The sequence below is a fragment of the Sinocyclocheilus grahami genome, unplaced genomic scaffold, assembly GCF_001515645.1.
Source record: "Sinocyclocheilus grahami isolate Dianchi unplaced genomic scaffold, SAMN03320097.WGS_v1.1 scaffold21.1, whole genome shotgun sequence".
NCBI classification, from domain to species: Eukaryota; Metazoa; Chordata; class Actinopteri; order Cypriniformes; family Cyprinidae; genus Sinocyclocheilus; species Sinocyclocheilus grahami.
In genome coordinates, this window is record NW_015505200.1 from 5,529,958 (window position 1) to 5,546,102 (window position 16,145).

General features: G+C 34.3%; 1 protein-coding gene across 1 annotated transcript; it reads right to left on the reverse strand.

Annotated features, from left to right (window-relative positions):
- Window positions 1-201: 201 nt before the first annotated feature.
- On the reverse strand, window positions 202-13,267 carry LOC107559214 (myosin-11). The gene is made up of 46 exons (XM_016242964.1): window positions 13,195-13,267; window positions 13,067-13,119; window positions 12,335-12,373; window positions 12,192-12,201; window positions 11,882-11,956; window positions 11,702-11,767; window positions 11,461-11,544; window positions 11,278-11,367; window positions 11,101-11,160; window positions 10,858-10,923; window positions 10,624-10,710; window positions 10,399-10,488; window positions 10,191-10,277; window positions 10,013-10,090; window positions 9,811-9,900; window positions 9,609-9,671; window positions 9,295-9,357; window positions 9,050-9,109; window positions 8,877-8,951; window positions 8,613-8,699; window positions 8,444-8,521; window positions 8,089-8,151; window positions 7,602-7,691; window positions 7,349-7,438; window positions 7,177-7,266; window positions 7,007-7,096; window positions 6,756-6,845; window positions 6,586-6,648; window positions 6,435-6,494; window positions 6,283-6,342; window positions 6,026-6,094; window positions 4,475-4,561; window positions 4,308-4,388; window positions 4,128-4,196; window positions 3,901-3,990; window positions 3,732-3,809; window positions 3,137-3,226; window positions 2,907-2,996; window positions 2,683-2,772; window positions 2,268-2,414; window positions 2,051-2,140; window positions 1,815-1,892; window positions 1,440-1,586; window positions 1,232-1,303; window positions 1,103-1,135; window positions 202-986 (listed from the first exon to the last, which is right to left on the reverse strand). Exons 1-46 carry the CDS (start codon window positions 13,265-13,267, stop codon window positions 433-435), a joined length of 4,035 nt encoding a protein of 1,344 aa, XP_016098450.1. The 3' UTR covers window positions 202-432.
- Between the last annotated feature and the right edge of the window lie 2,878 nt (window positions 13,268-16,145).

Consider the following 16,145-nt stretch of genomic DNA (forward strand, 5'->3'; position numbering starts at 1 on the left):
ATGAACATTTTGTCATTGTTTACTGACCCTCATGTTGTTCCAATCCTGTATGTGTTCGTTTGTTTCTTCTTCAGATAAGAAGATATTTCGAAGAATGTTGATAAGCAAACCGTTCTGGTAACCGTTGACTTGTCCATACCACTGTATGGACAAAAACACTGAGACATTTAGCAAAGTATCTTCTTTAATGTTCCAAGTAAGAAAGTAAGTCATTATGAGGGTGAGTGAGTTATGACCGACTTTTCATTTCTGCATGAATCATCCTTTTAAATGTTAAAAAAAGACACCAACATATTAGAAACATATTTGTTTTTCAAATATAGATGATTTATTAAAATGAAAGATGCCATTCAAGCATGCATGAGCATGAGAGTAATAACAAGCAGAAAGCATTTTCTTTGGATACAAAAACAAACTCCTAATATATGGAGATCACTGCTTGAGCCAACCGGTGGATTGAGGTTGCCTTAAGATCAAGGAAGGCTCATTTAAATAAGTATCACTGCAGGTTTCAATATATGGATGGATTTTTCCCTGCAGCACATTGCCAGTGAAGCTAAAGATTTCAAGCTTCCTCTCTACATCATAGAAAGTTACCTTATTATTTTTAAAATCCAACTGGACCCCAATTATAGAAAGTGCATCAGAGTTTAGTTGAACCTTCCTGTCTGCCATGGCAAAAAGTTTTGAAGCTCTATTCTTCAGAATAACCCAGTAGCCAGCTGAAGGGCCATATGTCAGAATACCTTTTCTCTGAGCGGACGCCCTGGCTGCACCCACAACATAACAATTTTTTCCATTCACACCTATTTCCCAGTAATGTTTTCCAGAATCATATCCATCTTTTCCCAGAGCTGCAATAGCCGTGTCGTAGCGCTCAGTAGTGTCAGGTACAGGCTGAGGGAGTAAAGAGGTACGTGCTTCTTTCTCATCCTGTGAAATGACGAGTCTGCGGTGGGCAGTGTTTGCGTCAAGCTTCGGCCATTCTGACGTGGGCACACAGACAGACGTATTTTAGTTTGATTGCAATTTTATTATTGACTAGCTAATTGTTTTTTGTTTTATTCTGTATATTATAACCAGACTGAGATCACAAACTTACCACTCTTAGGAGGTTCATTTTTTCCTATAATTTCTAGATAAAGAGTCATAAAAGAAATAAATCCATATATTGTTAATTGTGAGAATAAAGCTAGTAATACTTTTTGCTTAGATAAAAGAAATATCTCACCCTCAAGTTTAGCCACTTGTTTTTGAGTCTCAATCAGGTTTTGTCTAAGTTTCTCGTTCTCACTGATCACACCTATAAATATTTTGAAAATAGTAAAACCTCTGGGATCACCTTCTACAGATACATGCAAAATATATTTGGTCCCAGGCCAGCTTTCATTTGTGTTGTTCACTTACTGTATACCGAAAGATCATTGCACCCCACTCACCATTTAATTTATTTTTCTCTTCTTTAAGCTCTGCCTTTGTATCAGCATATTGCTTTTGCAGTGTAGCAACTTCATTGTCCTTCTCCTGGAGTTCCTGGTCCTTTTTAGCAAGTTCTTGTTTTGTTGCTTCTGATGCCTTTTCTAAATCTGATGAAAAAATACTTATTATTAGTCTTAGACAAATTTCAAATGAACGATCTGAGTTTTGAATACAATATAATAGACCAAATGATCAAATATAAAGCTGTAGAGCACATTTAAATCTGCTGACTGGGCAGTGTAAAAGCATGTAAAAATAATACTGGACATGTTAACTTTATCATGAAATGGAGACAGTATTTTTGCTTCTGTGGTATTTTGACTGTATTGTCATACCAGAAATTTCTTTCTGTAATTCATTTTTCTCCTCTGTAACTTTTTGTAGTTCCTTTTCCTGTTTCTTCTGCTTGTGAACTAAAACAGAGGGCAAGAAATAATTATATTACTATATGCATATGTGATTATAATATGTAAACAAACAATGTTTGGGCTAATTAATTTTTTACAATATTTATGTAGGATTTTTTTAATCAACAATTCTGTCATGCATTATTCAATGATTGAATTCTTACTCAAGTCTTGATTTTCAGCATTTATCTCCTTTAGTTTGGCTTCAGTGTTAGCAAGTTGCTGGTCCTTTGTTTTAAGCTCCGCCTCTAGCTCTGGACAAAGAAAGTTAATATCGAGTAACATGCATCAATTGTGTAATTTGTAGATCCTTCAATTTTATCGGTAGCAAATCTGATTGACAATACTCTGAATTTGACCATTTTTGAACCTTTTACTGACCTCTGTTTTTGTTCTTTACTTTTTCAAGCTCGCTTTTCATATTGTCCCGTTGCTTTTCTAATATATCAATGATTTCATTCTTCTCCTTCAGGTACAGATCCTTTTCAGCAAGCGCATTTTCCTGTTTTTTCAATTGCTTTTTTAAATCTGATCACAAAATGCAATTCGTTAGTAACTAGGTCAAATAGATTCAACCTTGGTATAATGGTTTAACTACAAATTCAAATTTGAAGTTAAAGATGGTATGTCAGCATGGCACTATTGTCAGTTTGTTTCTCACATGCTGATCATTGCTTTTTTCATATATTTATCAAGACCAACACATCTAATCACTCCAGCAGTCCTAAAGATATTGTATAGTAACTTGATAATTAATCAAGCTCATATCTTTGGTGTTTTGACAGTGTGGTCATACCAGCAATTTCTTCTTCTAGTTTCTGCAATGCATATTTTTTCTCCTCTTTGAGCTTCTTTATTTCATCATCCAGATTGTTCAGCTGTTTGACTGAAACCAAAGACACAAAGCTGAAATTCTTGGAACGACTAGTCATGCAAAGGTGACAATATATCAGGGATTCAAACATAAATGTGGGGTTGATTAGTTTTGCAATGTTGTTGTCTTTATTCAGATTTTCTTACTCAAAGCAGCGTTTTCAGCGTTTGTGTTTTGCAGTATATCTTCAGTCTTAGCAAGCTGCTGGTCCTTTGTTTTAATTTGTTTCTCTAGTGCTGAGAAAAAAACGACATGATATTTGATAACACAAAGCTATGTACATGTTTAAAATATGCATCATAACATCTTGTTTAATGAATAAATAAACGTTATTTGTGATGGTATCACAACAGTATGAATTTCCTCTGAAACTTACATGCAATCTTATCCTTTGATTCTTGCTGCAGTTTTTTAAAATTTTGTTTGCTTTGCTCAAGCTCCTTTTCTAGTTGTTGTATCCTGTCCTCTGTTCATGAAAAAAGGAGCATGTATTAGTAACAACATATTAGGTTAAAATGCAGAGTACATATCTGGTAGGAAATATGCACAGTTACCCATTCCTTTGGTGAAATTATTAAAGGGTTAGTTCACCCAAAAATGTAAATTTTATCATCCATACTCACCCTCAAGTTGTTCCAAACCTATATGTATTTCTTTCTTCTGCTGAAAACAAAAGAAGATATTTTGAAGAATGTGGGTAACTAAACAGTTTCTGGTCTCCATTGACTTCCATGGTATTTTCCACCATACTATGGAAGTCAATGGAGACCAGCAACAGTTTGGTCAGTGGTCACCCACATTCGTCAAAATATCATCTACTTTGTTCAACAAAAGAAAGAAACTGGAACATCTTGAGGGTGATGTTGACAAATGATGACAAAATTGACATTTTTGGGTGAATTATCCCTTTAAAGGATGGGTAAAATCACTTCCAGAAAATTATTCTTTGGCACCTTTTCACATTTACTTACTCAGCTTATCTGACAGTTCACAGTTAGCCCGCAACAGCAAAATCTCTTTTTCTTTGTTCTCTATTTGATTCTCTAGTCCTGACCAACAACAAAAATATCTGTTTATTAGTCTTTGTTTCCACTTTTACTCAACAATCTTCTGATATTGATGCATTTAAGATTGACTTACCATTGATTTCTTTTGCATATTTCTGTTGCATTTGTTCTTGTGCTTGTCTTAGTTTGGACATTGATTCCTTTATAGATATTATTTTCAAGGCTGTAAAATGTATAAGGAAAACATTTACATGAACACATTTGGCAGACACTTTTAACAATGGTATACAATTCTCCAGTTCATGTGTTCCCCTGAGAACCTCGGTGTTGCTAGCACCATGCTCTACTGGTTGAACTCACCCAGTCCAAGCCCTTTCTCTCCAGAGCTTTGCAACTCATCCAGCAAACTATTTAATTGAGCTTCCAGTTCTAAATGAAGAGAAGAACATCGCTTATTGTAAGATAATGGATGAAATGTTTTTTTAAAGGAAAAAATGAAAATGATTACAAGAGTACAGAAATGGATTTGTTTAAACTTACTGCGAATCTTTTCTGAATTATCTTCAGTTGGATTTTCTTGCAGCTTCCCTATATCAGTTAGTAACTCAAGTACATCCAGAGCTGTAAAAAAAAACATTGTGTAAGTGTGCAATGGTCTCTCTTCAAATGAAGACGTCCCAAAACTGGTCAAATGAGATTAGACTCACTTTTGGCTGATATGGATCCCTCAGCTTGCAATTTCTGCTTTGCCTCCTCCAATTCTCTTTTCTTTTCTTCCAATTCTAGCCTCAGTTCTAAGAAGCAGACAACCATATACAGTGGGGAAAAAAAGTATTTAGTCAGCCACCAATTGTGCAAGTTCTCCCACTTAAAAAGATGAGAGAGGCCTGTAATTTTCATCATAGGTATACCTCAACTATGAGAGACAAAAAAAAATCCAGAAAATCACATTGTAGGATTTTTAAAGAATTTATTTGCAAATTATGGTGGAAAATAAGTTGTCCTTTGACAGCTCTTTGGTCTTGGCCATGGTGGAGTTTGGAGTGTGACTGTTTGAGGTTGTGGACAGATGTCTTTTATACTGACAACGAGTTCAAACAGATGCCATTAATACAGGTAACGAGTGGAGGACAGAGGAGCCTCTTAAAGAAAAAGTTACAGGTCTGTGAGAGCCAGAAATCTTGCTTGTTTGTAGGTGACCAAATACTTATTTTACCAAGGAATTGACCAATTAATTCTTTAAAAATCCTACAATGTGATTTTCTGGATTTTTTTTCTCATTTTGTCTCTCATAGTTGAGGTATACCTATGATGAAAATTACAGGCCTCTCTCGTCTTTTTAAGTGGGAGAACTTGCACAATTGGTGGCTGACTAAATACTTTTTTGCCCCACTGTATTGAGAAAAAGGTAGAAAAGCATGTCCAACCCTGGTCTTTACTCCTTACAGATTTTTCTTTTAAATTCACAAAGCAACTTAACAGGTGAATGATGGGTGTTTTAGCTATTTTAAAGGTAAAGTTTTTGGAAAAGTGCAGTGTAGGTAGTAGTCTGTTAGGTCTGTGCATCATTTGTTCAACTGTCACAAATGATGCTCAGATATAAAATTCTAATAATAATTCTGATACTAATAAGTCATTTGAACATAATTAATTTCACCCCTCCATAACTGATGTCAAAAGAAAGCATGGAATGTAGACTACCATTCGAATGTTTGGGGTCAGTAAATTTTTTCTTTACAAAATTATTACATTTGTTCAGCAAGGACGCATGAAATTGGTCAAAAGTTACGGTCAAAAGTTTTACAATTATTATTCAAGTTTTACAAATTCAAATAAACTCTGTTCAAATATTTTTTTATTAATCAAAGAATCCTGAAAAATGTATCAGTTTCCACAAAGATATTAAGCAGCACAACTATTTGAACATTGATAATAATAATAATAATAATAATAATAATTGGCATATTAGAATGATTTCTGAAGGATCACGTGACACTGAAGAATGAAAATTCAGCTTTGCCATCACAAAAGTAAATTTCATTGTCAAAATATATTTAAATAGAAATTATTATTTTAAATTGTAATATCTCACAATAAGTGTTTTTACTCTATTTTTGGTGAGCATAAGAGACCTGTTTAAAAACATTAAAAATGTAGGTGTATGTTCACTAGTTGAATCTGCTTTTAAAGTGTACCGCATGTCTAAAATTACTGCAGTTTATGTGATATCAGGATCAATGGACATACAACTTCATTACCTGGGAATCCTTGTGCAATTTGCTCATCCAGGTACTGAACTTCATCGATTAGACTTTTAATGATATAAGCTGAAAACAACAACAACAACATTGGACAGAGATAATTATGTGACAGTATACAAGAGTGTAGTAGATATAGACTTTAGGTTTAACACAAGATTCTTTTTTTTCTTTCAGTTTTAGTGTGTATTCATGGCATTAATTATAATATTTTGTGATTAACTTTGTCATTAATTTAATTATAAACCTTCACTCACCCTTCTTAAGAATGTCATTGTTCAGCTTAGAAATTGTATCGTTATATTCAGCTTGCATTTCTGTAACACACAGCCACCAAGTATTCCGTTTACACAACTGTCCAAATCCTGTTCACAAAATGTCTTTTTACAGCAGATAGAAGATAAGGTACCTTTATATTTTTTCTGGAGTTCTGGGCATTCAGCATTATCCAAACAATTTTTTTTCAGCTCTAGAGAGAAACAGAATAGGGAAGATGAGGAACTGTTTTCTGACTTAAAATGCCCTATGTTGCTGAAGACTGCAGTAATATGTTGTTTTACTTTCATTTTCAGTATGAATTTTGGCATTTTCCTCCTCCTTCATCGTTAGGCTCCTTTCAAGATCTAAAAAGAACAGCAGCAAGTTGTATTCTTGAGTTAATGGAGAGCCCCAATGTTGATGTGCTTTACTGTTAAACGAGAGATTGATGGATGGACTGAATGAAACTCACCAGCTATTCTGGCTTTTAATAGTGATTCCTTTTCTTGCACTTGTTGTTTCAAGGTTCTCACTTCGTCTAAGATATTGTTGATCTTTGTAACTAAGGGGACATCAGGTTAAAATGTTATACACCAATAATCTGACTGGACATTGGCAGACAAATCCACAAATGCATGTTATATCTTCCAATCCTGCTCATTTATAGCAACCGGACATCATTTTCTGATTTGGTGAACTGGGTGAATCTCTTCAATAACCTACTTTGTTGTGATAGTGTGGCATTCTTCTCTTTTAGTGATTTATTTGCATCATCCAATGCCTCGTTACTCTGTTTGAGTTTTTCTTGAAGATCTGTGAAAGAGAAGACAATTCAATTCAAAAATAATAATGAAAATCAATTCATGGATTGCAGTTGAATGAATGTGCTATACCTTTAATCTTCTGCTTTGCATTCCCTTCAATTGTGTCTATTTCCATTTGCAATCTCAAAATGTCTTTCTTCAGAGCAGCAATATCTTTCTCTGTAAATCAAGCATTTTAATGACAGCTACGATTGCCATTTCAGTTACTGTTTGAGCTCTGAAAACTAAAGGTTGCACTCACGTAGCTGACTGATGTCACCGGTCGCAGCAGCCAGCTCTTTGTTTTTTTCATTCAGCAAATGTTTGATGTCATCCAGTGCCTTTTGGAGCTCTGTCAGAAGTCAGTGTAAATATAGCAATGATCCAACCAGAGTTACAATCTTGCAATTCATTTATTATGACAATTCATTTATTTATTGTGTAAAAAGAATATTAAGAAATGTTACACCATTATTTAAAGCTCTTTTAAAGTACTGAAAAGTATCAATGCCAACCAGCTTTCTGGATCTCAGCCTTTGTAGTCACAGTTTTCAGCATTTCCCTGATCCAGGTTACATCAGACTGGAGAGCAATGATTTTCAGCACTGAGACAAACAGAAATAAAGTCATATGGATTGTTCTGGCAAAAATATCTGTACAAATGATGAATTTGGTACATAGGATGAACTGTTTAAAGCTACACTCTAAAAAATGCTGGGTTAAATACAACCCAGTGCTGGGTAAAATAGGGACAAACCCAGCAATTGGGTTGTTTTGACCCAGCGGTTTGGTTAAATGTTTAACCCAACCTTCTGGGTAGTAACCCAACCGCTGGGTCAAAACAACCCAATTGTATTTAACCCAGCATTTTTTAGAGTGTAGTGTAATACTTATAAGGTATTTGAAAGAGTAATTATTTAACTATCCATCAGTATGAGTGTGAACATAACTGCAAATAACATCAGCCTTAGTTCCAAACAAGGACCATAATTCTCCACTCACTTGGTTTTGAAGCCATTTTATCGTCTAATTTGCTAATCAAGTTCATGAGATCCTTCTGCAGATCTGAAACCAAAACAGAATGTGCGCTGAAACCGACAGCTGACCGACTACAGTATGTCAGTTCTCAGATGTTCCAAGGCCCGACAAACGCTGATTCAACATGTTAAATTGTCAAAAAGAAGCACAGACACCGACCAACACCAACAGAAGCCAAAGGGGGAAACACACTGATCAAACAAAACCCAAACGAACATGTCTGTTGCCGTTTGTCAGCATCTGTCGGTGTGGTGTGGCCTTTACTATACATTTTTTCCATTAGCATAACTACTGCATGCATACTGCATTATATACTCACTGCTGATTTTATTTAAGTTGTCTGGATCTTCACTCTGTAGCTTCCAGATTTCCTCCATCTGTGATATCACCTTAAGAACTGACAAGCAGAGACAAAAACATGCATGCTTAGATGTGAGTCAAAAGCAAACCTTTATGGTAGATATTAATGCAAAGTGAAGCGGTCACACTTTTTTCAGAGCTAGCGTCACTTTGCTGAAGTTCCTCCTTTTTCAACTTCAGTTCTTTGAGTTTTTCATCCCGTAATCGCTTCAAATCTATTAAAAATGTACAAAAACAAATATTATATTTACACATGAAAACTAGAAAAAAAATCTTCAGGATAAAAAGCAATACAGTACAATATGCATTAGTTTACATTGTTATCCTAATTACCTTTTTAATGCTGATTGCTTTTCAAATTGAATCATAAAAAGTAAAAACAATAGACATACCGTCATTAGATGAGGATGCTTTAATTTGATTCGTTATTTGGTTTATTTCGAATCCTAGCAAAATAATCTGGAGAGCTGTGGAAATAAAATGTTGCCATGTATGTCAAATTAAATGTAACTAATGGGAAGTAAAAAATATATATATTTTGTGTCTAAAATTTCACTAAACTCACCTGTCTTTGAGGTTTTATCTAATACATTATTTACTTGAGCCTCCAGTTCAGCTTCTGCGTCTGGAAAAGACAATACAGAAATAATGATAATTGCAACACAATAATAGTAAGATTAACCATTATTTTTTTAGCAGAATCTGCATATAACATTTAATAATTCCATTTAAATTTCTCCTGTTGCTTTCATGTGAACAAAGCTTTCATATGGCCGCTTGCTGGGAGGCAAGGAGAGTAAAATGTCTCACTCATGTACAACTCCATCAGGTCTTTGCATTGTTCTGCCTGGACAAACAGCTTTTTGCGTAAACCTGGGTGTAGAAGAGATTACAGATACATTTACAATAAATGTTTCATGAATATTTTGAATACTACGACAAATTGTGTGTTATTTTTCTCATTTGTAAGTTGCATTGGGCAAAGGAATCTGCTTAATAAATAAATGTACAGTAACGTTTACAGAAAAGTGTTTTTTCATATGGATTAAGCATCCATGAGCATCCATATTACATTTGCTATAATCGTAAGTAACTACAAGACAATATATATATATATATCTTACTTTTGTTGTCAACATCCAGATATAATGCCCTGTCCTGTTCCTTTTCAAGCTCTTTCTGGAGATCTGAGAAGGAATAACCCAAAATCACATAAACATCACAATTATTTTAAAGCTGCTTATGAAAGCCTGGCTAAAAAACAACAACATGAAAATAAACAAAAATAATTATTTACTTATTTTTAAGAAACCATTCAGATCTCACCATTTATCTTAAATTCATCTGCTTTCATTTGTCCATGTGCAGTAATTAGTGCCTCCCCGAATTCAAACTGGAGTTTAAGTATTCTAGAAACTAAAAGTAGCAAAGATTTTACAAATAGTACTGACGATTCAAAAACAGTGACACTAGACACAATAATTCGCGAGAAATGAGAACTGGGTATGCTACAATGAAAGAAACTTACTTATCTCATCTTTTCCTTTCAATTTGCCAATTTTGTCCATTATTTCTATTCTTTTCGTATCCAATCCATCTGTCTGTTCTACAAGATACAAATTATTGGAAGGATGAAGTACTGATTCCCATATCTAAATATACAATACTGAATTATTCATAAATAATCACTAGTCTGACTCCAGTACCATCAAGCTGAACAAGTGATTGTTTAAGAGCTGATAATTCAGCGTTCAGATCTAATATTTCTTTCTCTAGTGCTGCTATGAGCACATCTGTGAACACAAACCAGAAAAAGGAAAAGTTATGCTGTAGTTATCAGGAACCTCTGGATTATAGATGCTATAAATTTATTGTTGAGCTACAAAAAAAAGACAATTGGATAACAAACCATACCGATTTTTTGTATGTGTTCTTTCCTGTCTTCTCGCTCCTCTTTCAGATCTGATAGGAGGCCGTTTTTGTACTCCAGTTTGCTTATAATTACTATCAGACATTCAATATGAGATGAAACAATCGTAAATGATTAAAAAATAAACGTACCCAAACCATCTTAAAACTGCAACTTCACAGCTTCCTAGCCTGATAAGGATCTCGTAAGGATCAGTACTGAACACTCACCATCCATCTGTGCTTGCGTCTTAAATTTACCAGAGATACGTGTCTTCAGTTCCATTGCTTCAATTTGCAATATAACAATCTGCAGCACTGAAAAACAAAACAAATTGTATTAAGTAATCTCTTGTGGAAAACAATCAAACTGCTATGGCACATTTTCAAAATCTTTCCAAACTTTATCCACAATCACTGCTAAAAGTATTTGTGATCCACTGTTCTCATTCTCATTAAACTCACCCTGCTTTGCAGTGTCACCTTGTTCCCCTGGTTGTTTGAGCTTGTCTTCCAGGTATTTCTTTAATTCTGTAGATTAGATATAAATAAATAGGCATGTGCAAAACTCACTGTAAAGTCACATGGATGGTATTTCAGTCCGTTTTGGGTTTCATTACACATTTTATGTATTCACTGATGATGATAGAGTTGGACAGAGGATTTGGATGATATAAATCAAAAGTGACCTTTTTTGGTCATACACACCATTAAGAGGTGTTGATGTCGCCTTATCGCTTTTCAACGTCTCTGCGTTTATCTTTGAAACTAGATGAAGAAAAATGAACCAACAATTACTTCGATTTCCTTTGGTTAAGAATTGAGCAAGGGCTCAAAACACAGTGTCAGTGTGGTATTGCTCCATGCACAGGGGTGTATCTCTACCTGCCCGCTCGAAAATTTCAACACTTCCTGAAAATCCTGTCTTCATCTCTGCTAAGTCGCTCTCTGCTTCCTTCCGACGCTTGTCCAGTCCTGTTGATTGTATATAAAAACTGTGTGAATATACATGGAATATTGAGATAATATTCAAGTTAATAATAAAAAGTAATATTGTTGCAAACACACTTTCAATCTTTGTGGCATCTCTCTCAGTGTTTAATACGGCATCCATCTCCTGTAGGTCGATGACTTTCTGGAGAATGTTTAAGACTGAATGGGTGGAACACAAGGGTAAAAACTGTCAACCACTGTCTTTTTGCTAATCATTATATGTTAGAGAAAAAATGTATAAATCTAAATTTCCCCGTGAATTCTATATTTATTTATAAAGCAGCTATGTTCACCGGAATCAGTATTTTCCACATACCATCCTTGGCTGGATTCTGGGTGGTACTGACTTGTTTAAAAAGACCATCCAGCTGGCTTTTAAGACCTGCAAACATGTCCACCAATATAAAATTTTTTGATGAGTATGAGTCCAAGATGGAACTGCACGTTTAAGATATATACTTTTAGATTGGTGTAGAATGAAGATAGGTTGACTCACGATCGATATTGTCCTTCGCTATTTTATACGAATCCCTACATTTAATCTTCATGTCATCAAGATCCTTCCGGAGGCCTAAAGAAGTACAGATGATCTAAACATTGTGCCTGAGATTTTTATTAAATAAAAATATTCATAAGACTAACTCCTTCTAATCAAGTTGTACAATGTTTTACTAGGTTGTAAACCTCAAGCTATAGTAGAACTGGCTGAAGTTGAAACGCCACATTTTCATATCAGAATCTAATTTTAATATCTGAATAAAATGGTTCTGAATAAAATATAATAAAGAAAAATATAATTCACATACCTGAACAGTCCTTAGTAGATTACAGAGAGATAATGAAAATGTATTTAAAAACAACCTTAAGTACATTTAAAAGTGCATGCATGTAAAATGAAAATGCAATGGTAAAAAAAAACAAAAAAACAAAGATTCAAAAACAGCCACACCTCTATGGCTCTTCTTTCTCTTGTGAAATCCCTGTGTGCCTAAAATGTGCGGAAAATTTAACTTTAGAGTTTTTGCACTGTGAAAGACATTACAATATAAATATAAAATTTTCTAATGTTCTAATTATTTAGCTTAATTTATCAAAGCTGCACAGTTTTGTTTTAGAAACACAAGATAAACTTCTCATGTACACTACCATTCGAAAGTCAAGTAATGTTTTTGAAAGAAATTCATATTTTTATTTAGCAAGCATGCATTAATAAATTGATCAAAATTGACAGTAAAGATATTTAGAACATTATCACAGTTTCCACCAAAAATTAAATATCTAAAATAAAAAATTGTAAGCAGCACAACTGTTTTCAACAATGATAATAATAAGAACTATTTCTTAAGCACCAAATCAGCATATTAAAATGATTTCATGAGGATCATGTGACACTGAAGACTGGAGTAGTGGCTGCTGAAAATTCAGTGCTGCCATCATAAGAATAAATTATATTTTAAAATGCATTAAAATAGAAAAAAGTTATTTTAAAATGTAAAAATATATCAAAATATTACTGTTTTACAATATTTTTGATCAAATAAATGCAGCCTTGGAGAGAATAAACGCCATTTAAAAATCTTTTAAACAGTTTATTTGTATACTGATTCAAGTATAGACCCTATTTGAAATCATAGTATGACTGCAAGAAGTCATATCTGAAAAAAACATGTCGGAAACCTACCACAATTGGAGCATCTTTTTCATCCCTCCTAGCTGAGGCTGCATCCACAGGACCTAAATCACAATCAAAATATCATATCAGACAATCATTCCTTCTCTTGTCAGAAAAATAAAAGCAATGCTGCTTACCACATTCAGCCTGTGTCAGCAGGTAAATTGACACAAAGAAAGAACAAATCAGGAGATTCTCTATCCACCCCATTACTGTGTGTGAAAGTAATCTCACAGTAACACTGGAGCTCATGAGCTTGTGTGCTTTATATACGAAAAGTACACCAGTCCATTATTGCCCAACTCTCACTTTAACTGGGTTATTTTACATCTCATGCAGGAAGAATACACTGATAGAGTGAATTAGCTAGTGCAGTTCTGACTAACCCCTTATATGATCTAATACCGGACTTGACGAGAAGAACGACCCAGGGCCAAAGAGATGTTTTGGACCAAATGTTGCAAATGATTGTTTTTTATTGTTGTTGCTTTTTTTCAATTTGTAATCTGCACTGTCACTACATCTTACATGTGTTGATCATGTACATGCATTTTTATTTCATTCTTTTAAATATGCCACCAAGATAAAGTCATTTAGCTGGCTATAACACTGCCATTACTGTCTAGCACATGTGTGTGCTTATAAATTTAAAGGTAAAGCGGTTTAATTTCTTGCTTCTATTGCTAAATAAAAACTAATAAATTAAAAATAAGAAGACCCCCAGCATATGAAATGTATAAGCCACAAAGTTTGGGCATCAAAAATATGCTGTCAAAAACTAAATTGCAGTATACTTACTATTTTCATCAGAACAAATTTCAACTCATTATGCTAATACTGACAGTGATCTTCATTGCAAAAAATAATTCACATTGCACAAGAGGAAAATATGTGTATAAGGCACACCCAGTCTTGAGCTTGTTGATAACAGGGTGGTTTTGTAAATGTCAATGACATTGTCAATTTTATTTGTAATGCAATTCTTCAACAGTTAACCAAAAACTTGTTTGCAAAAATGGAAGAAAATGCAGCACCTGCTGATAACACCGAAATATTTGATCATTTAGTTCAAATACTACGCAAAATGTAAATTTTATATCAAATATATTTAAATTTATATTAAATGTTTCATATTTTATGACATTGGAACCTTCACAATTTGGTATTATTAGGGTTGCAATAAAAAAATGTAATTCTGATCATGCAAATAACCAATGTTTTGAGTAGCAGCTAGTGATGAAGATGTATTCAAAGGCATTCTCGGCTTTAAAAGAATACATTTTATATTTGAGATTTGGCTATAAAAGGCTATTAATAAATAGCTTCTTCTAAGCTCATAATCTGGTTATTTGTTGTATACTGTAACAAGAAGATTTATTACAGTGAGGCTTTTGCCAGTACATTACTAGGTCCCCAACCCGGGATCGATCCCGGAATCAATCCCGGGACGTGTTTGCGTTCACACAGAAGGCATTCTGGGACCAACGTGCAGTGTGAAAGGGGTTTTTGTCTCTCAATAAAAGTTGAAAAAGTAGGCCTACCTGAAAAGAAAACCAATGAGAAATGCCTACATGTAGGGAAAAAGTGGAATTATATTGTGTCAGTTGAGCAACTAGAAGCCTGTATTAGACAAGAATGGGACAACATTCCTATTCCTAAACTTGAGCAACTTGTATCCTCAGTCCCCAGACGTTTGCAGACTGTTATAAAAATAAGAGGGGATGCCACACAGTGGTAAACATGGCCTTGTCCCAACTTTTTTGAGATGTGTTGATGCCATAAAATTTAAAATCAACTTATTTTTCCCTTAAAATTATAAATTTTCTCAGTTTAAACATTTGATATGTCATCTGTTGTATTCTGAATAAAATATTGAAATTTGAAACTTCCACATTGCATTCTGTTTTTATTCACAATTTGTACAGTGTCCCAACTTTTTTGTAATCGGGTTTGTATAAACACTCAAACCAGTTACACATTAAACAGCTACAGTGGGCCTATGTAGTTGGCAGAACTGAGGAAGAGTTCACTTTACCTTGCTGTAAACCAAAATGTTTCCTTCTCTGTGTGATTATAAGCTAAAGTTGAACAAATGGGAAATGGGCGTAATTAGCGTAGCCTACATTTGTGGTTATGGGGTGGGTGATTTCCAATGGTTTAAATAATTTTGTAAAAGGGACATTTACAAAACGCATTGGTTATATATTAGACGTATTACGGGAATAGGAGGACGGCCATAAACAGAGCTGTCTTATCTGCACGACATTGCAGTTCATTTCACCAAACTTTGCCTGTTGTTTCCTGATTCAAGTCTAGGCCAGAATTTCTGAGACAACAGTTCATCGGCGGTTTAACCGCAGCGTTGATCAGGTAGCTTATGTGTTGCGTTACATGTAGCCTACATGAAGGTCGCAAGTAGGTTTTCATTAAATATATAGGCCTATCATTTATATGATATCTTCTATCCATTTCATTAAACACATAAGAAAGTCGAAGATTTCAAACGAGTGGGACAAAATATTAAAGTTTACGTTTACATCTGCATAAAGTGTTGGTAAATAATTGTGATGCCTCACTGTTACCTAACTTTCATTCCGGGCCAATTAAATGTCATTAGCTACAGATTGTGTTTCTACATATTTTTATGCGAATTTGGGGATATTGTATAACAACGTTGAATGGACGCCAAGTTGGGCATACATTCTAAAAATGCGCATATAAAAATCGCTCAATCGAGTCGGATGATGGAAATACATTCCTCAATGCGCAGCAAAAAACTACTGTGCCTTGCCATAACAGATGGTGTGACTGGATAACTGGACTAACCAGCGGCCATGCAGTCTCATCGCAAACCATCTCAAATGTTGTTTAGTCATACTGAAGTGCCTAAGCCGAAGTCTGTCATCAAAATAATTTGATTAGCTGTCTCACACGATTGCGTTACCAAACACCAGGCATCCACCGAATGCAAGATAGCATGACAGTGTTTGTTATTGTATGTATACAATATATATATATATATAAATCTAAACATGAACATAGGCCTATATATGCATGTATGTGTATGTATGTATATATATATATATAT